The sequence below is a fragment of the Protopterus annectens genome, chromosome 16.part0, assembly GCF_019279795.1.
Source record: "Protopterus annectens isolate FY-2018-M chromosome 16.part0, PAN1.0, whole genome shotgun sequence".
Lineage (NCBI taxonomy): Eukaryota > Metazoa > Chordata > Ceratodontiformes > Protopteridae > Protopterus > Protopterus annectens.
In genome coordinates, this window is record NC_056750.1 from 266,916,478 (window position 1) to 266,942,950 (window position 26,473).

Here is a 26,473-nt window from a genome sequence, read left to right on the forward strand (position 1 = left end):
CCCTGGTAATATGCATTGCATTCAGAAAGCAATTAGAAGATATCACCCACTGTCATGGCTTCTCAACACAATGGGTAGGACCACGTTCCTCCTTGCTTGTTGATCAGATTACTGACATGTTGTCCATCTGGTGAAAAAATACTCCCTAAAGGAAAGACATCCTGAAAGGCCTGCAATGCTGGCAGGACTGTGTTTATCTCCAAAACACTGATGTGACATCCAGCCTCAGATGGAGACCATGTGCCTTGGGCTATTCTTCCATGCAATGCCCCCTACCCTAGTTGGGAAGCATCCATGGCAATGTGGCTTTGGGAGGGGGGGGTTTACGCACAAAGAATTGGCCCTGAGGAACCTCAGGAGATTTTATCTACCAATTTATATGCGTCTTGCAAATGTTTGTCAAATGAATACAAAAACTGATACATTGATACCTGATGGACCAGTGAACTGCCCGTATCCACTGAAGAACTTTCATGTGATATTGTGCCAAGAGAACTAAGGTAATGGAAGCCGTCATCATCAACCCAAAAGTTGTAGGACCAATCTGGCCTGTGGTATTTGACAGGAAAGAAGATGTAGGGCATGGTTGCACAGGGTGGGCAGTCTGTTCACCATCAGTCTTGCCATCTGTGTAGTGGTATTTAAGTGAGCTCCTATAAACTCCAAGGACTATACTGGAGAAAAATCTGATTTCTTGTGATTCACTATTATGCCCAGTGGCGAGCAATGATGGAGCCAGCAGGCCCTTGCGCCAATAATGCCTGTCTTTTGGAGTGGCAAGGCATTTATCTGGCTTTTTGGGTATAGATTCCATCACATTGGGTTCTATCCATGCCCAATGACAGATCAAGGGAACCATCTCATAGGTGTCATGGACCACCCCCAAGTAACAGCTGAGCCAGATCCAAAAGTATCAAGAAAGAGATTCCTCTTGGAGGAGGGCTTCATAAGACCAATCTCCTTTTCTGATCACTTCCAGGATCTCTCCAAATGAGACATCCTTAAATGGTGATCTGGGGTATCCTTCCCCCTTCATCGAAATCGGAGTCTTCTGTGAGGGATTCCTAAGAGGAATCCGTGTGCGTTCCCTTACATGAATGTTTCTGAGGGGCCTCAGTAGTGGGATGCTCTGGAGAGGATTCAGAAGACTGCTGGTTATCCTGTATGCAGAACGTCTCAATGCTAATTGGAACCGGCTGTCCCAATGGGACAGATTGTAAAGGATCAGCACCCAGGGCTTTCAGCTTGGCAGAGCCAAGAGAGGAAGAGAAGACTGATCCCATACCATGGAGAGAGCATTATCGACTGTCTCAGAGCAGAATATGAGGGAGAACCCCAAAACATCCAAGAAGGTACAGAGACCTCCACACTTGAATGGCTAAGGAAACCAGACTGACTCTGCTTTGGGACAGATGCTAGAGCCATGCTAATGCAGAAATCCCAAGTGGAAGAGATGGCTCTGACAATTTTTGAGTGTATGCCCTACCCCATGGCCAGCAGCAAAGCTTTGGCTCTGAGATCCCTCCAAATCCCAGGAACACTGAACAGGTCGATTAAAAGAAGTCACAGCAGTACAAGATCACCACACCTTCTTATCCAATGTGGACATTTCTTGAGTGAATCTCAGGTCCACATACTCTGAAGATGGTGGAAGGATCAGGGTAAGAGCAACCAGTGGACGGATTGAAGGGCCAAAGCTCACGTGTCAGATGGGAAACGGAGTCTGGATAACCCCCAGCTGAATTTGAGAAATGAACTTCCTCATCATTCTATCCGCATCTGCTTCTGTCAGGCTTCTGGTAGATCTAATAGACCTTAAAAAAGATGAGAAAGATTGAGGTCCTGATAATCTTTGTGCCAGCCTCTCAAGAGAAAAGGGGAATGCAGCCTGTGGGGAGATCGGCCCTGAGGTAAACCTTGGCTCCGGGGTAAAGGAGGGGTTTTGGATCGTATTGGCATCAGATATGATGGAGGAGTAGGATCCCATGATCTGGACATTTATGAAGCCAGAGACAAGAATGATTGAGACAGAAGACAGCAGTCAGGGGAACTCAAACTTGTCTCTCTGCTTTTCACTCTTCTCCCCTGTAGATTTGTCTGAGGATTTCTTACTGGATGGCAAGGCTCCAGAAAGTGAAGAAACATATTTTGATGATTCTCCCACAGAAGGTGGGAGAAGCCCCTTCTATACAAGCTTGATTCTATGTTGAATAACAGCCTTGTGGCCAAAGGCTGCATAAATGGGGCAATCCTCATCTAAATGGGAGCACCCAAACAATAAACTCATTTATTTATTGAAATTTGTTTACCAGGGAATTCAGACTGGGTAATAAATACCAATTTTCAGTGAAAGCCTGGTGAGAAAAGCTCCAGAGAGTTAAATAACATCAAATAAAATAGTATCATGGATGTAATTAAAAATTTGACAGTGAAATACATACAATAAAATGAAGTGTGAGGAGACATCAGTGATGATGATGAATACAATTAAATATAAACAAAAGTTATGTTCTCATCATAACTATTCATCTGTGTTGTCTGTTTTCATCCTTCCTCGACTGATTGGATCCAGCTTCATCCACTTCTAAAGACTTGGCTCTATAGCTTGAGTGCCTCCCCTTATCCACAATCCTCCCATTTGAAACTACCTCAGATCGAGTTTGCCCTCCTTTCAGCCTACAACACTGTCTAGAGCACCTAAAAATGTGCAATAATACACCAAAACTAAGAATGACAACCCAGTAATACTGCATGAAGGAAAAGGAGGAGGAAAGAGCTGGAGCTCATCAATAGTCAGGCAATATAATACCCCTCAGGTTGAACAAGATCATCAGGAAAAAAAAAAAATGTAGAAAGGGGGTAGAAGGGTGGGAGGTTAAGAAAGTATGAAAGCAGACAACTCAGATGCATCGTTATGGCGAGTACATAACTTTTGTATCTGATGTGGTCTTTTTTGTCCATTCCTTAACATATGGAGCAGAGTCTCCAGCTAGATAAAAGCCCACGGTGGTCCTCAAGGAAGGATGTTCTGGACTGCAGTGGTGCAAAATTCTGCCCTGTTTCTAGAAATACTGTCCAGTTTGCGGTGACAATGAAGGTACGAGTGTTAGAACAAGAGCTCTGCAATGTCATCTATAGAAGATCTAGACCAGAAGGCAAACGATGGGCACAGATCTAGTGGAAAGAGCCTTAGGAGGTTTAGGAAGTGTCCATCTGTTTTCCTTACAGACAAAAGAAATGCAATCATTGAGTCACTTGGCTAAAGTTTCCTTTGAGACAGACTTATCTAGCTTGGCTGTGGAAAAGGAAATAAACACCTGGTCTGATTTTCTAAAATCTTTCATTCTGTGGAAATAGAATTAAGTTTCCTGTGCACATCTGAAAGGTGTAGCATGTATTGTCCTTTGGAAAATTTTGGAAAGAAAACAGAGGTTCACGAACTAATTCATAGTTGTTTCTGAAGCCACCTTAGATATAAAAGAAGGATTAATATGGAGACACCCTGTCCTTGGGAAAAATTAGATATGGTAGCTTAAAGGAGAGAGCCTGGAGTTTTCTGATACTCGTCTGGCTGATGTGATTACAACCAGAAAGACAGTTTTGCAAGACAAAAATTTCAAGTCCAGCTTAGCAGCTAGTAGAGTCAGAGCTTGAAGAAATATATTTAAATCCCATGGTGGAGTAGGGTCCTTAATGAAGTGGGTGGGGGCCGAGTAAAATGTACCTTTAAGCAAGGCTTTGTATAATCTGGATGATGCCAAAAAGGAATGTCCTACGTGAAAATTCAAGATAGACAGGAGCTGAATCTTTATGGTAGAACTAGTATCACAGTTAAATTTGGAAGCAAGGAAATCTAGAATAGCTGGAATGGGAGCCGAAAAGTGCCTCTGGACAGTCCAAGGGAGAATATTTTCCATTTGCTCTCATGCACCTTTCTAGCAAAATCCTTCTGAGAGGATTTGAGGATGCGCTTGACTGGAAAGGAAAACTTGGATTGTCTAGCAATCACTGGAAGTGGAGAAACCATGTAGTCAACTTGAGTGTTTGAATGTTTGGGAAGGGTATTCCTGATGTGTGAGAAAGGAGATCCTGGTTTGGATCCAACACCCAAGGGTGATGCATCAGATGAGGCCACAGGAAAGGAAACCATTCTTGTCTAGGCCAGAATGGAACAATGAGGATTACTTTGCACTTGGTTAGATGCTTTCTATAGAACTTTGGAAATCAGAGGGGTAGGAGAAGTGTACAGCCCAAAGGGCCAACTGTGAACTACAAAGTCTCGTGGTGACTCCCTCTGAAAGAATAAGGGTGAAGTACCTGCTGCACTTGGAACTGAAAGGGAAAGCAACGAGATCACAGCATGGCTGGTCCCACTGATGGAAAATAATTTCTGCCACTACAGGGTTGAAATACGAATTGTGAGGGAGTAAGATGGACCTACTCAGTTTGGCTGCTAGCACACTGGTCTTCCCTGGGATACGTGCTGCCAAAAGAAAGCAGCAGGAAGAGATTGCCCACTGCAAAACTCTCATCACCGCTCGACAAAGGGTGCAGAATCTGGATCCCCCTGCTTGTTGATGTACCAAACTACTGACACTGTCCATCTGGATTGTCAATCATTCCTGGAAGGATAGCATCTTGAAAAGCCTGCAACGATGACAAGACCGCTGTCATTTCCAGGACATTGATGTGACTGGCCTTCAAATGGGACCAAGTGCCTTGGACTCCTTCCCAAGTAATGTTCCCGCCATAGTTGGAAGGCATCTGTAGTCACTGTTGCTGTGGGTAATGGAAGAATAAAAAGGCAGCCCTGAGAAACATCTTTTGTGGTGATCCACCAGGCAATATGTTTCCTTACAAATTCTTGTAATCCATATTGGTGTTGGATAGCTGCATGGCTTACAAATGGGACATGACAAGCATCATACAGCAGCTGGACAGGTGAAATCCTTGGTTAAAGTCTACAGTCAGGGTGTCCCACAGGGCTCCGTCCTAGGCCCTTACTTGATTAGACTGCATCTTTCAGACTCGGCCTTTTCATCTGAGGTGTTCCACAGACTGTATGCAGACAACCTGAAACTGGGTAAACCGATTACATGTGTTACTGATAAGGTATGTCTGTAAACTAACTTGACTAAATTGACCATCTGGGCACAGGAGAATAACATGCTGATAAACACTTCAAAAACTAAGCATATGAGATTTGGGAGACATAAATTGAAAGGTGAATATTTAAAGAAGCACACAGTAATTGAACCTGTAAACTCATTTAAGGACCGGGGTATATGGGTAACTTCAGCTATGAGTTTTTTTTAATCATACCAAAAAATTAGTTAATGATAGTTATAGAACTATAGGTTGTATAAAAAGATTTATAAAGTCGATGAAATCAAAACTGATGAAGTCATTGTTAGTTACATTAGATCAAAACTTGAGTATGGAATAACAATATGGAAACCCTACAAGAAAACAAGCATGAGTAAACTGGAAAGAATACAGTAGAAATATACCAAGGGCATCTACAGATGTGAAAATTTAAGTTATTATGAAAGGCTAAAATATCTGAACTTGTGCAGTGTCTCTTACAGACATCTAAGAGGAGATCTTATTCAGGTATACAGGCCAAGATGTAGCTAAGCAAGCCTAGAAAGCCTCAGAAAACACAGACTCCTCTTAGAAAGGGGTCTCAAGAGGACCAACCACCCTTCTATCTCAGAAATTTGAGTATTTCACCGAAGGAGACATCCTCAAGGGGTGATATGGGGGGACCCTTCCCCCATCGAGTTCAGCGTCTTCTGTCAAGTATTCATGTGAGGAATCTAAGTGCCTCCTCTTACACACACATCTGAGGGGGCTACCTGGTGGGATGCTCCAGACAGGACTCAGAAGTGTGAGCAGAGTCCTGAATGAGAATAGTCTCAAGGCTTGTATGGGGCCAGTTGCCCCAATGTAACAAGATGTAGGACTCTGGGACCAAGGCAGACAGTTGTGGAAGGGGTGGACATGAGGGGTGCAAGTATGTCTTACCACAGTAGTAGAAACCTTCTCAATACTACCTTGAAGGCAGAAGACATAGGAGAAGCAAGGGCCCATCCTGGTAAAAGCCAAAGACAACTGCCCAGGATGACTCTCAGCATTACTATAACTCTGCCTTGATGCAAACAAAGTTATCCAGTCGATGTCCAGAGACGTCGTGGAAGGCCAGGGCTTTGGATCTGAAGCAGACAAACTCAGAACTCTCGGGTATGACTGCCCTGAAACTGAATGTTGGATCAGAGTAGAAGTCAACAGTTATGCTGGGGCTGATCTCTTGTCTGATGGGAGACTGAGCTAGTAAAAATCCCATCTGAATCTGGACCCAGAGAAACTTAATCATCCTGTCCACATCTGCTTTGTTTTGGTTCCTTGACAACCTGAGAGATGAGGAAGTAGTGGGTGGCTGGGAAGGCCTTGGTGGAATCTCCTGTAGAAACAGAGAAGTGATCTGAGAAGGCATCGGCTCCAGGGTGAAGGTAAAGGTGGAGGAGCAGTGAGCAGGATATTTTGATTTAGATTGTGACAGATCTAAACAGCCAAGGTGATCTGAAAGTTTGGCGGCCTTTTCAGGTGGTGCCAAACCTGAAACCAAGGAAGGAGTATAATCAGGGGATTGTTTCCTAGCTTCTTTGCTCTTAGGCAATTAATTCACTTTCATCTTCTTGTAAAGCTTCATGGAAGGCAAGGGAACTCCTGCAGAAGATGGAGAGCAATAACCTCTTAAGAACTAGCTTGCCACAATGTTCATCCAAAGCCTGGTGGTTGAACCCTGCATAAATCTCAGATTCAACATCAAAATAGGCTGAGTCCATACAATAAACACACTCTTGGTGGGAATTCGGAATTAGGGATCTTGTGCCCACAGGAAGTGCATTTTCTAAAGCTGGTTGGCTTATCAGACATGGTGAAGAAGAGGACGACCTAAAGGAAGAGATAAAGAAGAGTAGCCTACCAACAATGGTAACAAGTTAGAGCATAAATGCCAATAGGTACATACACTAGAAAGGGGGGAAATTACTACCAAGGCATGAGGTCTAAAGCTCAGACAGGACAATAATTATATTAGCTAATTGAAAAATGGGAGGCAGGGACAACAAGAATAACAGAGGATAATAAAACAAGGGAAATGGCAAAAACACTTATAATTTCCACTAAATCACCTCAGCTATGGTAGACCAAGTCCATTAGCTGATGCAGCAAATGAGATTTGAGGTAGTTCTAGATAGATAGGAGGATTGTGGGTAAGGGGAAAGAGAATGAGCTATGCAGCCAAATCTTTAGAGGTGGCAGAAGTAGGATCCAAGACCCATCGGTCGAGAAATGGATGAAAAAACACATCATCAGATTAATCGGTATATACAAAAGTATTAGAAACACAGTTTACTATGCCAGGAAATAATCAAAAAAATATTATACAAGTCTCACCATAAGAATGGGGAGTGGGGCAAGTGCTGAAAGGGTATAGATAGATAGTATGGTGAAAGGTTAGTAAGAATGTAAAGTATTTCTTGACGTAGATCATACAGCATAGCCATGAGTTAGTGAGAAATTCTTTGATGAGGCAGAACTTAAATATATGGAGGCTTGATACAGTTCTGATTAAATTTGGGATAATTCGGGACACTTCTGGTGTGCGTCAGAATTACAGAGTTTGTGGCTGCAAGCCACACATTTCTTGAACCCTGATGGCTTGTCAGACATAATTTATCCAACTACAAAGAAAAAGCAGATTTGTCAGGGAAGTTTTTTTTTTTTAAACTGAAAATACCAACAGTGGTAAACTCAATATAACAATACCAACAATGATAATAACTACTACCCAAAATTAGGCAACCCAAATCTAAAAGAAGGGTGAAAAGGTGGCAAAGACACAAGACAGGCAGAGGCATAGTTTGCGGGTAAAGGAAAGTGATCAAGAAACGAGGAAAACTTACTTATTTTACATTTGTTGACCGGGATAGTGTAACTGGAAATATGTCCAGAAAAGCTCCAAGATAATAATACACATAGAACATTTAGTAAATGCTAGTTTCAAGCAGATTACAGTCGTAAGCAATACCAGCATTTAGCACATATAGTACTAACTTATTATAAAACACTTTACAAAACATATTATTTTCAAAGTTATATATAGATAACATTACATTCAAGTTTAAGACACATTGAGCAGCAGTTATACAATTGACCCTTCCTGAAATGGAGTGGCAGAAAAAAGTCAGAAATACTTGAAGTTAAGGCACCTAAGAAATAGAGAGGTCACTAGTCAGGGTTAGTGCAAGGACATAACCAATGAGTTTTAAAGTTCTTGAGTTTGTTTTTGAATCGAGTTAGTGAGGGTTCTAGGGTCAAGTCAGCTGGGAGTCTGTTCCATGTTTTTCCAATAGAGTTGGCAAACAGAGAGTCCCCAGCTGAGCAGTTGGATTTGTATGTTTGAACTAAAAGTCTAGTGGATGATCGCAGTGGCCGGGAGCTGGTGTAGGGGCTGATAATATTTTTTTAGTCCAGGTGTATTTTCTGGTTTGTAAAGGACTTTATGTGCCACTATTCGCTGGCTGAACTGCAGTAGGCTTGGCAGTTCAAGCAAAGTAAAAACTACACCCTGACAAGCGAAACAATAGCTTTCTAAAAAAAGTGACAAATACCACAATAGTAAGAAAAAGGGATAACTTTAGTGGAGGGAAACCTGAGTTGAGCTGACCATATCTGTTCACTACAAGTGGCAAATGAGATATGGAATAATCTTGGGAGCAGGAGAGGATTATGAGTAAGGGAAGGAGCCTTAGCTGAGGATCCAGAAGGCTAAAAGCATCCAAAGTCTGTTCCAAAACACATCTGTTGAGGAACAGATCGAACAAGAGATCAATCAGAGGAGGTTAGAAAAGAGATTGTGTGAATGGGCTAAAAAGTAATTTACAAAGGAACAATGGGAAGACATATGTATGGCTATAAGTATGCAACAAAGTTCAGAAGGTTTAGGATTTTTGCATGGTAGTTTCCAAAGGTATTTTTAACTGCGGTGGTGGTGCTGCGGTAGCGTTGTCGGCTCACAGTAAGACATTGTCCTGCTCGATTCTCAGCTAGAGTGTCTTCTGTGTGGAGATGTGCATGAATGGGTGTACCTTCGTTGAAGGTTGTGCATCAGGGCCGGCAACTCTGCATGTAAAAATTTACTGCCAATCATTAGCGGACCGGAGTTCCACTGTGGCGACCCCTAACTGGGAAAAGCCAAAAGACGCAACAAAAAGTTTCCAAAGGTATTTTTATACCCCAAAAGCCTCCAAAGAATTTCCTCAGCTACATAGCAAATGTTGGAGTTGTGACTAGGAAGAAAGAGATAACTGGGAAAATGTTTTTGGGAGTGTAATGCGTTGTCAGATTTTAAAAATTCTCTAGAGTACTCTTTCAGAAATATTAGGGGAGCAAATGGATGTAACTAAGGAAATGATTATTTTGAGATGGACCACAGGATTTGAATTCCCTAGATATATTCTGTTGGCTGACAAAAAAGCAATTGATAGAAAATGGAAATCAATATCTAAACCAACTGTATTTGAAATATTCAATACTGTAGAAGAACTGGAAGAAGGATCTTTATAAAAATGAAGGCGCAAATTACATAAAAAAATAAATGGAATTTCTGGGAACAATACAAGCAGAATAATGTTCAGGAGGAGATAAGTTTAAGAGAAGGCAAGAACTGAGTAATTTAAGTAATGCTGGACTGAAATATATTAATTATAAAGAAAACACGTAATGTATGCATGTCAAAAAAGGCTAATATGATTTTTTTTTCATTTCTATTAATGTATGTATGCCTATGTCAAGTGATAATTTAAAAGTGTTTAAAAAAATAAATAAATAAGGGGGGGGAGAGACACCCCCCTCCCAAAAAGTGATGTGGTGTACTAATACCACACCAGCAGACACAGAATTAATGGGTCAAGCAGCAATATAAGAATTTAATGGCCAGACTGATAACAGCAAAAAACATCACAGGGATTAATGTAGCAATATAACTGCAACACTGATGCTTTTTGTTTAGCTCAAATATGAACTACATACAGAATATGAAGGTTATAGCTGACACTGTATTTACTTACATATATATATTTCTTCAACTGTTGCATAGTTACTTTTGACAAATGAAACTATCTTTCACTGTTATAGTACCCCATAGTCAAGTCCTTAGGTGCAAGTCCATTTTGTTTTTATGTAAACTGTTAGTATTTTGAAATTTTTGTTACTAAACTATCTGGAATTTTTTCTACAGGGAATCAACTGCCAGTCAGTTTTGTCCTGGTGGACCTCTCAGTCAACAAATACAAGTTAACATGGCATATAACATGTACAAACTACGTCTAGTAGTAACACGTAATGTCAGGGGAAAAACAACCTCTACCCCTTTGTCTGACTTCAGCTCCCTCCTCAAATACACAAATAATCACACACTTCTTTCTACTGTAGCCAATGCCATCACTGTAAACATGGGTCACTGAATACTCTAAGTCAGAATAGGTCATTTTCAGTCTGTTACACCACTTCAAAATATACAAGTCAAACTCCTTTAAGCTAATTTTGTGTGACTGCTTGGACAGACTTTTCAAGGCAACATGTTTTTTTTTTCACAGTGCATCTGTTTGAAAAGGGACACAGTTGCAACTCTGCTGTCCTCTAATAAGTATTCAGAGCATATTCAATCCACACAAGAAAAATCAGTGCTAGCTAACTAAGAAAAGTACACATACAGAACCTGCAGAAAAGCGAACACCCACTTGCAGTGGAAAGCATCATGGAACAGTACACTACATTTCATTCCTAGAAAAGTTCAAATTAGTTTGTTAATGAAACAGTAATAAAAAAAATTAAACTACAAACATTCCTAACTATAGAATGTACTGTTACACAATTACCTGAACAAAAACAGGAAACACAAGAACTTTTGGAGCAAGTGTTACATAAGTTCCGTAACTTGACTGGGGGATGTGAGGTCTCACAACAGTACAGTTCTGATAATTTACATAGTTGTTGCCAGACTGGACAGTTTTTATGAGTGTGGCTTTTCGTCCCAGCTTTGACCGAGTTTTACATGCAGCAGAACGTCCTGTAATGTGCATGAAAGAAAAAGAGCTTAAGTTGAGACTTAAAACTGGATACACAAACAATTTCTTATCGGCATCTACAGACTCATGGTCAGTCACCAACATCCCAACAGAAACATGAATTCTCCATTTTAATTTATGCACTAGCCAAAATATGTTAAATACTTACAATTCAGATTGTTGTACACACTACCAACATAACAGGATTACTGATGAGAACTCAACTCTAACAGCCTACTTGAAAGACAATAAGTAGAGTGTTTTGTCATGTTTATTTTTTTCTGTAAATCTCACCTAACAATAAATGGATGGTTTTATTGTTAATAAATATTCATGAACGAGTAGTCAAACTAAACAGGAAATAAGTATCAAAACGGGTATTACAGTCACCCAACCCATGTAAATTACTGCAAAAATCATGCTTGCCTACCCATTCTCCAAAATAGTAATACAGAAAATATGCATGAAACTGCTACAGATAATGTAATCGATGACCGAGTGCAATCTGACCATTACTAACAAAAGTGAGCAGGAGCCACCAAAGAAGTTTTTAGCCATCAGTCTGGCTTACAACTTCTGCAATAAAGACTTGCTTCATTCTGTACGACACTGTACACAAATCACAGACAACTAACTCCCTTATACTCTGAGCTGTTATACAAATCATGATCTTGTATTTAAATCAGAACAGCAGCATTTACCAAAATAGACTGAAATGTCAAAAAGTACTTAAACTTCTTTATAGTACATTAGACAACTTCTGATACTGGCAGCAGAAAAAACAACAAAAAACTTTTTGCATTCCACACTTCTTGGATGAGAGAAATCAGAACACATTTGTGTGAAAGTATTGGCACTTAAGTTATTGCTGTTAAAACAAGTGAAAATATATCTGGCAGACGGAGCATGGGATCAAGGAGCTGTTAACTATCTACTTCCTGTGGTCCACGGTTTGATTCACTTCCACTGCCTGTTTGACTCTGAGCAAGTCACTTAACCAGACACTGCTCCCTGGCGGTCTGAAAAAGGTCCATGGCGATTGATTTGCCCAGTTCAAAAAATATAAATAAAATAAAATAAATGCAATTTAGTAAACTATCAGTAAAAGCATTTTTTTTTTTTTTTTTTACTAAAGGGCAAGCAATTTTATGCCCTTATATATTTTCTTACATATTCCAATGCTATGCTAAGGCTGTATAACCACAGAGTGATAAAAGTATTTTACTGCAGAGGACGAGTCACCTAGGAGATAAAAGATTTAAGTAGCAGGAGCGTATAGATAAAAGGGAGCCTTTGCCCTGCAGACATAATGGCAGAAATTACTATCACACATCTCAACTTCAATTAACCTTTTCAGAGCAACTATAATTTAACAATAATCAACGACTAGATGTGGTTATTTGCAGGACTTACACATGGCTGGCATGGTTTAATCAACAGGGGAGAAACCACAGTGATTAAACAAAGCCAGCTGTGGGTAAATCCTGCATTACCCACACAGGAGTGGATTATTGCTATTATTCAATGATATTACTTAAGGGGAAACAGTCTTACCTTTTGCAAATAATGTATAAAAGAACTTTGGTGCTCTTCTGCTGGCTTCTGATAGTCTGGAGCATCAACTAGTGAGGCTCTGTCTACAGTAAATTGGTATTTCTGCTATGTTTTTATTTTTTTTTTTTTTAAGAATTCTGCTGACATCTTCTGTAAGACGTTTAGTCAGTGTGGTTTTCCCGTAAAGTGTTTATGTTTCCACAGCAAGTCCAAACGTTTACGTCTCATTTTTAGTCTGTTCCTCACAAAAGATGTTATTTTCTAGCAAATTATCGATGACCGAAGTCACTAAACAGTGGCTGAAATCTCCATTTCAGAAGGTAAGAAGCTGATAACTATGTCATAGAGCCCCCCAACTTTTTATTCTGCTACATGAAGCAGTTTATTTCTGTAGGAAAAGTGTTTTTTTTTTTTTTTGTTTTTTTTTTTAAGACTGTTTAAATTGTCCACACTTCATCTCAGCATAAATTAATTTTAAGGTGCTCCTGTGAGTTTGTAGGACAAAGTCCCTGATTTTATTAATTCATTTAATTCAATTCAATTTAATTTAAATTTAATTCAATGTTGGTACTTGATTGTAGTAGTAGGACTGTGTATGCTGAGAGAGTTTAGTTTTTAGTTTAAAATTTTAACCTTCCGGAAACTTATCAGGTGGATTATATTCATATTTTGGAATCTTATCAAGTGGAATGTACTCATATTTTTCAGGACTGCTTTAAAAATGATGTTGAGATGATTGTGAAGGCTTTGCACCTTGAAAAGAAAACGTCTGAGCAGAGCAGTTGTCAAGGTAACGAGGTGAGGAACCACAGGGGAAATTGAAACGTAATACAAAACTATCGAATGGTTATGCACAGGACCATCAGTAATCCACACATCTAGGAATCCTGCAGCTGATTTATACTACCCTTCTCTCGGGACCCAACCATACCAGAGAAAAGAAGCTCTGCCCTACATGAGGACCTGAACTGTGCCCACTTTATCCCAATACAGGATTTCTTGTCGGGGAACAACTGATATTAAACTAAAAGACTGCCTAAGTAGGTTTATCATATATTTGGTCCCTGAATTACTTAACCTCTGTACCTAGCCTACCTACCTGCCCAGGACTGCCAGCAGCCAGCAACAGTCCCCTATATCTTGCTTACCGGACCCCATTCCTATTCTGTTAATAACATCATTAGACTTCTTACCTTTCCTTCTTTGAGTCCTACTGAATTTCTTACTACTATTCCTATCTCTATCTTACTTTTTCCCAGTTATTACCTGCTTTTACAACTCTGCCTTCTACGAGGCCCTGTACTCTCCTCTGAACCTCTGCCCAACTTACTGTTTCTAGCCCCCTACTTGGATCTGAACTTTCCTACTATAACCCTGTCTATAACATACCCTAAATCTTCTTATATTCATACTACCAATTTTAACTTACCTGTAGTTTTTATACCTGCCTGATTGTTTCCTCTCTGCAATTCCCTACTCCTTTGGCTCTGCCCGCTCCGTTCACCCTTCGGGCTCACTCCGCTCCCCTCCCTGCCCCCAAATCCCACCCGCCCCTAGGACCTCTACATCTATCCCCACAAAACCACACCCACCACATCCCCTACCCAATCAGGATATAATCTTCTCTCCACCCACTATATAGCTGACTCCTCCCATATTTCACTTGTCCCTCTGCACATAGACCTATTTTACTTCAATCCCCACTCACCTCATCATGTCCTACACTCACCTTCCTCTCCTACCACTGACTCTTTTAACTATTCTTACCTCCACCTACCTCATAACCTACTATGAGCAACCTTTATATTCAACCTTGAGTATTCCACACAAACATACCATAGCTACCCCCACAACCATACTCTCAAACCTTAGCTGTCCCATCTACAGCAACTCTTATCTTGACCCTAAATATCATAGGCTCTTACACATCAAATACCTTATTCTTCAAGTCACAAAACATTGGTACTGCATTAAACCCCCTCCACTAACTAACCTTTATCATGGATTATCATTAATTTCTGGGGACATCCACCCCAACCCAGGCCCTAACACAGACATACCACCCCATAATCCCCAAACATTGTATCACATGTCTACACCACAAACTAAACATCACAAATCTCTCACAATAGCTCATCTAAATATCCGAAGCATATGTAACAAACTTCCTGCTCTGCATGCCTTACTCGAAGTACAGCAGTATGATATTCTCTGTCTTACTGAAACCTGGCTCAAACCCACAATAAAGATAACGAAATTATCCCCCCTGGCTATAACATCCTAAGACAAGACCGTCTTAATAAAAAAGGGGGAGGAGTAGCTATACTCTTCAAAACAGGACTGGAAATAAGTAAATCAGCCCTTACACCACCACATGACCCAAATGTTGAACTAATTATTTCCAAACTCTCCTTAAACGCTCACAAAACTATTAATATCATCTGCACATATCTTCCTCCAGGCAACAATCCCCCCATAATGGAAGACCTACTAAGCTGGCTTTCAATAAATCTCCTTCAAGAAACAATACTGCTAGGCGATGTTAATATTGATTGGAACTTATGTAAACAAGCTTATCCTTCAACAATTATAAACTTACATGGATTTCAGCAAATCATTAACTCCACAACTAGAACAAAAAATCAATAACAAAGAATCCATACTCGACTGGATCTTAACCAATAATACCCAACAAAAGTACACAACAGGTACCCTTCCCTGACGATCTTAGTGACCACTCTCTTACATACATCATTAAGCACAAAACTCATCTAACAACACCCCCCCTAACTCGCTTATCTCGCAACAAAAAAAACTTTAACCTTCAACAGTTTCTAAATGAACTCAGCCTAATCAACTGGTCATCTCTAAAAACTCTCCCTATAGATGAAGCTGTTAACCATTTTAATGATACCTTTCTTACTATTCTCGATCACCATGCCCCCACCCGTTCTATACGAATGAAATCTACAACCGCTCCATGGCTTTCAACCAATACCAAACAACTTATCCTTAGTAGGAATAAAACCTGGAACAAATGGCGAACCACCAAAGACTCTTTTGATCACATTAGCTTCAAACAAAAAAGGAACATGACTAAGCGTGCTATCATACAAGATAAAAAGAACTATTATACCCATCTACAGCAATCCCCCCACCACCAACCACAAAAATTTTGGAAATAAATTAACTCACTACTATCCCCTGGCAAAGTCAAAACTCCAAACCCACTCGGCTCCTGCCCCGACTCCCCACTACAAACAGCTACTGCATTCAATAACTTCTTTACATCTACCATACTTAAACTGGCCAACCAACAAAGCCCTGACCCCTCATTACTAGGGAACACTAGCTGCACTCCACCTCCATTACTGCTTAAAACCATACCCACCTCCTATATTCTACACTTACTTCAGAAACTCAAACCCTCAACCCCCTCAGCTGACAAATTGCCAGCTGAATATCTCCAGCTAGGCGCTAAAGCTATTGCCTACCCCATCTCAATTCTAATCAACAGAACCATAAAAGAAAGTACTATACCCTCACTCTGGAAAATCTCCCACATCATCCCTCTCTTCAAAGGGGGCGATTCATATGAATACTCAAACTACCGCCCTATAGCTCTGCTATCTCCTATTGCTAAAATAATGGAGAAATGCATCCACAAGCAGCTTTTAAATCACCTCCTATCTAATAATCTCCTAGCTACTTGCCAACATGGCTTTCGTCCCTACCACAGCACAACCACAGCCTTATTATCCTTTATAGACTCTATTAATATAAACCGGAATAACAATCTTTTTTCATCAGCATTCTTTGGTGACCTGTCAAAAGCCTTTGACATGGTGAACCACCAACTCCTCCTTCACTGCCTAAAATCTCTGTCTCTCAATGACCTGGCTCTGAATTGGTTCACTTCCTATCTCCAGAATCGGAAACAAGCTGTTACATGGAACCACAATCTTTCTGAACTCCTCCCCACCACTTTAGGAGTACCCCAGGGGTCTATCCTAGGTCCTCTTTTATTTTCCATCTTTATTAATGACCTGAATCTGGCCACCCCTTTAACTACTTGTATTCAGTATGCCGATGACACCACCATCATCTGCTCTGCCTCAACACAAACTGAACTCCACTCACTTACTCAAAAAACTTTTACCACCATCGAACAATGGTTCTCCAATCACTGCCTTCTCTTATACCCTAAAAAAACTAAACTGCTCCTCTTTTCTCCTACACACCTGTCTCCCACTATTAGTTTCACACTCACTTCTAACAATGGCACACTTATCTCTCCCGACCAAACAACCAAACTTTTAGGAGTTACTATTGACAACCTACTTAAATTTGATGTACATATTAACTCTACCATAAAAGCAACTAATAGAAAATTAGGTTCTCTCTACAGAATCAAATCTTTCTTAACACCTGAAGCAAGAACTACCATAGCCAGAACATATCTTCTCTCTACCCTACTCTATGCATCCATGATTTATACTAATCTTTCTAAACACAACATCAATAGGCTCACAATAGCCTACTGCAACATTGCCAAATTTGCCACTGCCTCTCCATATAAAACACATCACTGCCTGAACCTCCATAACCTAGGGTGGCTTGAGTTACCTCACCTAATTCAATACTACCAACTTACAATTGCCCATAAAGCCCTTCATCACCCTGAAAACATTCCTATGCTCTCTACTCTGATAAAACCCTATAATAACCTAAAAACCCTAAGATCCTCCAATAAATTACTGATCCAAACTTTTCGAGCAAATAACACAGCAGGCGACTCTATATTTTCCAACTCTGTTGGTAAAGTTTGGAATCAACTTCCTCCTGACCTTATAGCCCAAACTTCTATCACACTATTTAAAACCCAACTAAAACATTTTCTAACCAATCACTGGCTTTGCTCATGCAATTTCCCTACATAAGCACATACCTCCTATAATCTCCCACACCCTCTGCATCTTCTAGCATATCTATTTCTAAATTGCTTTTCATTTCTACAAATGAAATTGTCTCTATGGAATACAAAATACTTATTTTACTACTCTTCTTTTAACCTTCAATCCACATTCTCACCTTTGTCTTTATTCTATATTCATTTACTGAAAAATTTTACATTTTAAGCATTTTCTTACTGTAAAACTTGACTAAATGCCTGTTTTTGATGCGTGTCAAATTCCCTATAAATGATGCATGTTAATTTCCCTATCTATTTTCTAATGCCTGTATTAATTGTATTTTATACTGTCTATGAACCTTGAATGTATGTTTAATGCTTTTCATTAGATAGTGGAGCTTTTCTCCTCGGGCCTCCACTGAAAATGGACATGTATCCAGTTGGACTAGCCCGGTTAACAAATGTAAAATAAAATAAATAAATAAATTTACCTTACAAGGCTGCTGAAGTGCGTCTGTGTGCAGTGGCTTGGGGAGGGATACATTTTAAATGCACATGAATTAGCAGGATGTTGCTGTTTTTTTCTTGCACTTCATCCTCAGTTTTTTAAAACATTGTAGTAGAGGATATCCAAACAGATGACGAGGAGGTTGCTAAAGTACATTTAAGCATATGGACTTTGTCCTACTCGGATATGTTTAATTTATAATGGGCACTCTGAATGGGTTGTTCACTCAGCATACAAGTTTTTGAATACTTCATTTTATGGTATAATATGCAGATATACCATGGCATAGTGAAGGAAATCATACTTTACTAGTTTTAATTTCTCCAAGTCTTTTGGCCTTCTTAATACCATGAAGAGAATGGACCCCATTCCTAAGTCAGGGTATGATTAAAGTTCATGAAATAAGTACTGTTTCAATTTTTGAAGTTAGGCAAAAGTGCTCTTCCCAACAGCCACAAGTGACCAGAACAGACTCCTCCTGCAATGCATATGGAGCTACATGTACTGGTAGCATATCTAAATACAACTGTAATTTTTTTCTTATGAGACCCATTGGTCCTACTACTACTGGAACTGTCTAGGTATTTTTCTTTCACATTGCTCTCATTTCTGTCTGTAACTCTTGATATTTTTACTGTGTGTCTGTCAGTGAGACACTGCAATCGCTACGTGTAGCAATTTCAAGGATCAATGCTACTTGCATCTTTTTCAGACTACTACATCTGGTTGATTGCATCTATTTTTTGAGTTGTTGGTAATGAGTGATCCCACGTGATGTATATTTAATTCACCATAATGCTTTGCAGTTCACATTTTCAATGCTTTTCAGCTACTTCTATATTGTAGTTTTTGCACAATCCTCAATGCAACAATCTTATCACATTATTGTGTCTTTCAGTGTACAGGCCCTCTACCATGAGAATATCACAATTCACAACAAGGTATGCAACTGTTTACAATTCTTTTTATACAAAACCTACATTTGATTGTTTCTCCCACATGTTCAATGAAATTTGTAAATCGTTTACATAGTCCACTATCCTGTGGTGCCATTATTACCCTTTCATCCTCTCGTTTTGACTCACCCCTCCTTAACCATTCCTGTGTCAAATCCTGGTTAACATGCGGTTGTTCAAGATGATAGATATACACGCCACTATATTTATGGCTTTTCTGTGTTTCTTTCCTTCTCATCTGATCATTGTTCTATTCTTCATTTTGTTTTGTGGCACATTCAGTTGCTGTCTGATTTCTGTCCATGCTTGCCACTGGAATCCTTGTGCTAAACTAAGCTGAAAGGGCATCTTAGACTTACTCTCCTCATGCTGTAAAGCTTTCACTATGTTTGGATTGGACAATGTCAGCAGATATATTATTTGTCCCACAATTGCAGATCTATACATTAACCAATTTCAAAGAAATCCATACCTCCTTCAGAATGCAGAATACATAAGCATGAAGCAATTTTCTCGTTTTGCTGTCCAACTGATTCAATACCTTTTGGAGCCAGTCAATCACACCAAAACTGTAAATTAAAACAGGAAGAGCAATTTATTTTATTGGATTGGATTTTATTCCTAGATGTCAAGGATGTTTTCATTATTGGTTTTAGTCTTCTGAAGTATTCCTTACAGAGTTTTATTTGCATCTGTCCATATTTTAGTGCCGATCCTTCATTATAGATTCATAGACTGTTACTAAGCTAATGACCCAGGGGGACCTTTCTAAGCCTAACCAAGTTTTCTTGAAAGAATGATGTCCTGTGTTCAAATAGGGTACTGAGGGCCAAGCATTTACAAGCTAACTCTGTCCATAAGAGGCATGGGTGCCAGGTCCAGTGTAAATTTCCTATTCCTCATCCACTGGTCTAGGTTGCACTTAAACTGGTTAACAGACTAACTCAGCTTCACATGGATGGGAAGCACGTCCCACTGGATGGGCAGTCTCTGGGTCACATATCTGTCTCCCCAGCATGTTCTTTTTAAGTCACAGACAAAATTCAGGTCCCAGGAACTTGTATTTCTGGTACTGTTTAACCTACGAATATGCAGGAGATTCATGAGTGTGGCATTGATCACCGCTCTGCAATCTATAGAAGACTGAGTAGAAAGAAGGGCTTTAAGGTGCTCTGCATAAGGCAGACTTGTTAAGCCTTGTAATCTTTTTTGTAAGGAACCTCTGAGGTTGCTCTAGTTATTGCACATGCCTTGTCAAGTTCATACTGAAGGGAGCACTGTACTCTGATCTGATAAGGGTGAAGTACAGTGAGATAATGACCTCTTTGAACCAAGCTGCCATGCCTTTACTTATCAGTTGCGCAACATGGAAGGCTTTCCTCACCACTGTGGCCACATGGTGGTCAAAGGTAAGGCTATTGTCTACATGTGTACCCAGATCCCTGACCACTGGGTTAACTCTTGGGGGAATATTATCAACATGGTAATCAGCCAGGATGGCTGACCTCTCAAAGGATACAATTATGCATTTCTTAGCACTGAGTTTAAGACCATGGCTTTAGCACCATTTGCTTATCAGAGATAGGCCTTCTTGAAGAATGCTAGTGTCTGCAAGGGAGTCTATAACCCCCAGCTTACAATCATCTCCAAACTTAGCCAGCCATAAACCTTCAGAATTTGATTCCATTTCAGAGAAATGGATGCCAAAAAGGAGCAGGCCCAGTACCAAGTCCTGGGAGACTCCACTAGTGACTGGCCTCTTGGTGGAGGTGGCCTCACCTATTTTGTCCTCCTGGGTCCTATCAGTGGCAGCCAGTTGGCTATTCAGTGGCTGATAAAAAGGGTTTATACCTAAATTAGTGAGTTTTTCTACAATGCCTAAGTGGGGTATTGTATCAAAAGCTTTGGCCAGGGTGCCAAGGTTAGAGGTAGATGAGGCTCAATTACTGATAGGCTAGGAGGAGGTGAGATAAAAATTGTGATGTATGATCACAGGAAAGTCCCCAGGAATAGACAGTATGGTAAGGAAGTTTGGAAGCTAGGAGAGAAAAAACAGATCTGGAAGGTTTTGTTTAACAGTATTTTAAAAGGAGAAGGAGTACCAACATCCAGGAAGAAAGTAGTGGTAGCTGTAATGCCTAAAGAGGGTAAAGATCAATCAGATCCAGCTTCATACACACCCATTTGAATACTACAAAACAACAACAAAGTGTTCAGGTCTATAATGGCTAAAAGAAAAGCAAACGTATGGCCAAAATTGACAGATCTGGATTGATGTGGTTTTGTGGAGGGGAGGCAAACATTTGACAACATTAACAGAACATGGATGACCCAGAGGGAAGCAGAATGCAAGAAAATGCCCTTGTTGTTGTTGGGTCTTGATGCAGAGAAAACATTTGACAAAGTAAACTGAGATTTTATGAGCAGGGCAATGGAAGCATTTGCCTTTTCTGAAAAATTATAAAGTTGATTAGGAAGATATATGAGGGATCGGAGGCAAAAAATTAAAATGGGTGGGGTCCACTCTGATAATTTCTGTTTGAGCAGAGGAACCAGGCAGGAGTGTCCTCTTTCCACTTTATTTGCATTATATTCAGAACCATTTAAATAAGGGACTCAGAAATTCAAGGATATAATTGGTATGGTAGTCAATAAAAAGTGGTTCTAGTTGCAGATATTTTATACCAGACAAAACTAGAAAGAGACATTACAGTGCAGTGGACAGTTTCAGATCTTTTCAGAATACAAAATTAATGAAGCTAAAACAAAGGCAATAGCGGTAAGTTAGGTACCCACATATGAATTGGCTCAGAAATATCCATATTTATGGAGACATGCTAAAATGAAGTATTTAGGAGCATGGATTAAAAATAATTCCGGTGTGGCAGCTAAGGATATGTGGGAAGAGACTACACAAAAGATAATAAACTGAGAAACTGGACGTTTTGTTATATGGATATGAATAATAAGATGCAAGCAGTTAAAATGTTTTTAGTCCCATTAGTCTTATACACAGGTCAGGTATATTTTTATCATCCAGAGGAGATGATGTGGATAGTGAATAAGAAAGAGCTGAAGGACTTTATCTGGGAGGGGAAGATGGCAAGAGTCAAGTAGGATAAGCTGATTCTTCCAGTAGAACAGGGTGGATTGGGATTACCCAATTTGAAGGGGTATTTCAGAGTTACACAGTTGAGGCTCCTATACATAGCACAAGCAGAAAACTATAATTCAAACTGAAAAGGGATGATGATGAAACAGGGAGGAAGCTCAAGAAATAAGGAGAGACTGGGATTTAGGATGCAGGCCTTTAAACAGAATAACAATAATCATACAGATTATTATAACTATAAAGTAGCAGAAACTATCCGAAGAACTAACCAACACTGGAATGGAGAAAAGAGATTTTGCAGATACGGATTACTGGAAATAGGGAAAAAGACAATAGGCAAGAGGGGGACTGAAATTTATTGGGGAAAATTGGCAAAGGAACCAAGGTATTGGGAACAAACAACTAGAGGAAAAGATGATAGAATGGGAAGATGCTAAGAATTTATTTGGACTGCTGGTTAGAGATTGCCTTCCCTATCAAGAACTGAAACCAAAGTATAGGCAAAGAGAAAGAAACAGGGGGTCCTAAACGAGCCACCAGCACTGGTAGAGTTTTTAGTAGAATCTAGAACAGAAGCTGCCATTAAAAAAGGAATAATTATTAGAGCACATAAAATATTGCATGATAACTATAAGGATCAATCAGAGGAGGTTAGAAAGGCTTGTGAAGAGAGACTGGATAAGCAATTCACAAAGAAACAATGGGAAGATATATGCAGCTCTTCCAAATATAAAAAAAAATCTAGAATATTCAGGATGTTTGCTTGGAAATATTACACAGATATTTTATACCCCAAGTAGACTCCAGAGAATTTTTCTTCAGGTAGACAGCAAATGTTGAAGGTGTGTCAGGGAAGAAATAAGTAACTGGGAACATATTTTCTGGGAGTACGCTGAGCTGGAGGACTTTAACGATTCCCTGCAGGATGCACTGTCGGAGATGCTGGGTGGGCTGCCTGGTATGATGGAGATGATTTTTCTAAGCTATAATACATAATCGGAACTGCATAGACATGGTAAGGCCTTGCTGTGTCAAATTATGCTGGCTCCCAAAAAGTAATTACTAGAAAGTGGAAATCAAAATCTAAACCAACTATACTAGAAAGAGTGAATATAGTAACAGAAATAAATCATGTGGAATTGAGATCTTTAGAAAAGGGTAGGGGCAATCTACATATTGGAAAAAAAGGGAATTGTAGGAACAATACATACTGGGGAGGAATGAGGTTTGAAAGAAGGCAGGACTTAAATGAGCTATGTAATGTTTGACTGAAAATGATTGGGTACATTATAAGTGATGTATAATGCTTGTAACCAGAAGTGTGTCAGTGTGGTTTGTGATATGAAATGAATGCAACTATGATTGTGTCAGTGTGGTTCATTTTCATTTATATAAATGTAAGATTGCCTATGTCATAAGTGATGGTTTAATAAAGATGTTTCTTGTTTAAAAAAAAATGAATAATTTATGCAATGTTGGTTTGGTTATATGATATACAGCAATATATGTGAAGTATAATGTTTGCAAAAGTGAACTTGTTAATACAGTTTGATTACTTTTGTATGTAAATTTGTCTAGGTCACAAGTGATAACTCAATAAAAGTGTCTTTTAAAAAAACAAACAAAAAAAAAAACACTTTGGCCAGATCAAGGTAAGCTGCGTGCACAAACTTGCCTTCATCCGATGCTTTGGTGTCCCTCTCAAAAAAAGTCTACCAGATTTAATAAGCATGACCCTCCTTTAACAAAGGCGAACTATGACGGGTCCAGCATTTGCAGGTTATCTATGCCCTCATTTATCATATCCATGATGATGCTTTCCATGGCCTTACATATGAGGCTCGTCAGACTTATGGGCCTGTAGTTACCCAGATCAGTGGCTGGACCTCCTTTGTGCATGGGGAATGACTGCATCCATCTTCCATTCCTTGAGCACAAAACCTGACTATAGGTTCCAGCTGAAAAGTGATTCAAGTGCACCAGAGAGGTCATGTTTCAAGCTATTAAGCATCCCGGGATGTTATTGGGGGTCCATCAATACAGTGTTTTTAGCCTTTGAAAGTGCATTGATGACCTGTTCCCTAGTAAGGGTTGGGGGAGTTGTGGTATGCAGTATTTCATTTTGACTATCAGGGGGGAGGGGGGTAGAAATATGAGGTGAACCTGTCAGCCAAAAGGTTGGCAAAGACCTCCAGTTCGGTGCAGGTGATGCCATTTACAATAAGTTCTGGACATTATTGCACATTTCCTCTGAGGTTATGGGTACAGCTGTAGAAAGCTTTGGGGTTATCCTTTGCCTGAGAAGCTTTTTTTTTTTTTTTTTCAAATTAAGCATCTGAAGTATTAATCCTCTTAGCTGCCTGTTTAGATTGGTCAGGGGTCTTTTAGTACATGTATGACTTTGTTCCTACTAAGTTTTGCCAAGATTTTTGTTTTCTTTTGTTGTATAACTGATTGATATTGTGATTCTACCACGGTGGCTAGATTTTTTGTGCGTCTTATTCTTAATACAAATGGATATAGCTTGCTCCATACAGCCATCAATATATGTCTGTATAGAGATTATGTAAATAGCTTAGCATATCATATGGTGTTTACTTGTTTTTTTGTGTGCTTGGAATTTAGCCAAGGTGCCACGTAGTACAGAGGTTAGCCTTGGAACAGTTCTTAAAGGTTTTTGGATTTGCTGGATTCCCCCAGATTTAATTTTTATTTCAAGAAATACCGCCTTATGGTCAAATCTGGTGAGTGAAGACATTATATTGGATGAGAAACATCAGCTTCCCCAAGTTCGTGAGTACAAGGATGTTTGTACCCTTGGTAGGAGAATGGAGCAACTGTTCCAAATATTTATACACTCCTTCCTGCTCAAGTTCCTTTATATCACATTCCTGTCCAAGACTGATCTCTTATGGATACTATAACTTTCCTGTTTTAAATATTGTTTTTACATATTTATCAAGACCAAATGTCACTCTTACATCATCAGATAAAGTTTTAATCACTTGCAGTTGAGTTTACAACTCCTCACACTAGTTATGTACTTAACATAACTTAGTATCTGGGTTATCCTGTTTCATTATTTATGACAACAAGGTCTTGGATCTGATATCGGATCCAGGCCTGCCCTTTAAAGACTTCGATTCAAGGCTCGAGTTCCTCCCATCTCCCATAATCCTTTTCTACCCTCTACCCCTCAGATCAAGTTTGCTGTCAAAACATCAACCACCACATCTATCTATCTACACTTAGACAATACTATCATGTGTACCCCTATTGGTAGAAGTCCAAAAGCTCAAGACTCCAGCCTCTGCAGAACCTCCAGAAACATGGAAGGGGAAGGAGGGTGAGAAGTGATGAATAATGAAATAGGATAACAGATACCAGGTTATGGTAAGTACATAACTACTGATCTGATGTTATCCATTTCATTATTCATTACGACTGGGTCAGGATCCCCAGCTACAATTCAATCCTGGGCGGCCATAAGGAAGGACGTGCCTGAGCAGTGTGGAACCAAAGGATGCTCTGCTTCTGCAGACCATATCCAGCTTATAATCTTCTTTCGGCTGCTCCCGTTAGGGGTCACCACAGCGGATCATCTGTTTCCATTTCTTTCTGTCCTCTGCATCTTGCTCTGTCACACCAACCACTTGCATGTCCTCTCTCACCACATACATAAACCTTATCTTAGGCCTTCCTCTTTTCCTGTTACCTGGCAGCTTCATCCTTAGCATCTTTTTCCCAAAATACTCTGCATCCCTCATCAGCACATGTCCAAACCAACGTAATCTTGCCTCTCTGGCTTTGTCTCCAAACCTTCCAACCTGGGCTGACCCTCTAATATACTTATTCCTAATCCTGTCCACCCATGTCACACCCAGTGCAAATCTTAACATCTTTAACTCTGCTACGTCCAGCTCTAACTCCTGCCTTTTTGTCAATGCCACCGTCTTCAACCCATATAATATAGCTGGTCTCACTACCCTCTTGTAGGCCTTCCCTTTCACTCTTACTGGTACTCGTCTGTCACAAATCACTCCTGACATTCTTCTCCACCCACTCCATTCTGCCTGTACTCTCTTCTTCACCTCTTTTCCACACTCACCAATACTCTGAACTGTTGATCCCAAGTATTTAAACATCCACCTATGCCACCTCTACTCCCTGCATCCTCACCATTCCCTCTATCATCCCTCTCATTCACACACATATATTCTGTGTTAGTCCTGCTGACCTTCATTCCTCTTCTCTCTAGAGCATATCTCCACCTCTCCAAGGTCTCCCCCACTTGTT

At 39.9% G+C, this 26,473-nt stretch overlaps 1 protein-coding gene across 1 annotated transcript in view; it reads right to left on the reverse strand.

Moving 5' to 3' along the window:
• The window catches only part of RGS3 (regulator of G protein signaling 3), a 2,411,552-nt gene that overhangs the window by 1,810,850 nt on the left and 574,229 nt on the right, over positions 1 to 26,473 (reverse strand). Inside the window, exon 6 of the mRNA XM_044057996.1 lies at positions 10,947 to 11,137. Coding sequence (XP_043913931.1) covers positions 10,947 to 11,137 — 191 coding nt within the window. The remainder of the gene's footprint in view (positions 1 to 10,946; positions 11,138 to 26,473) is intronic.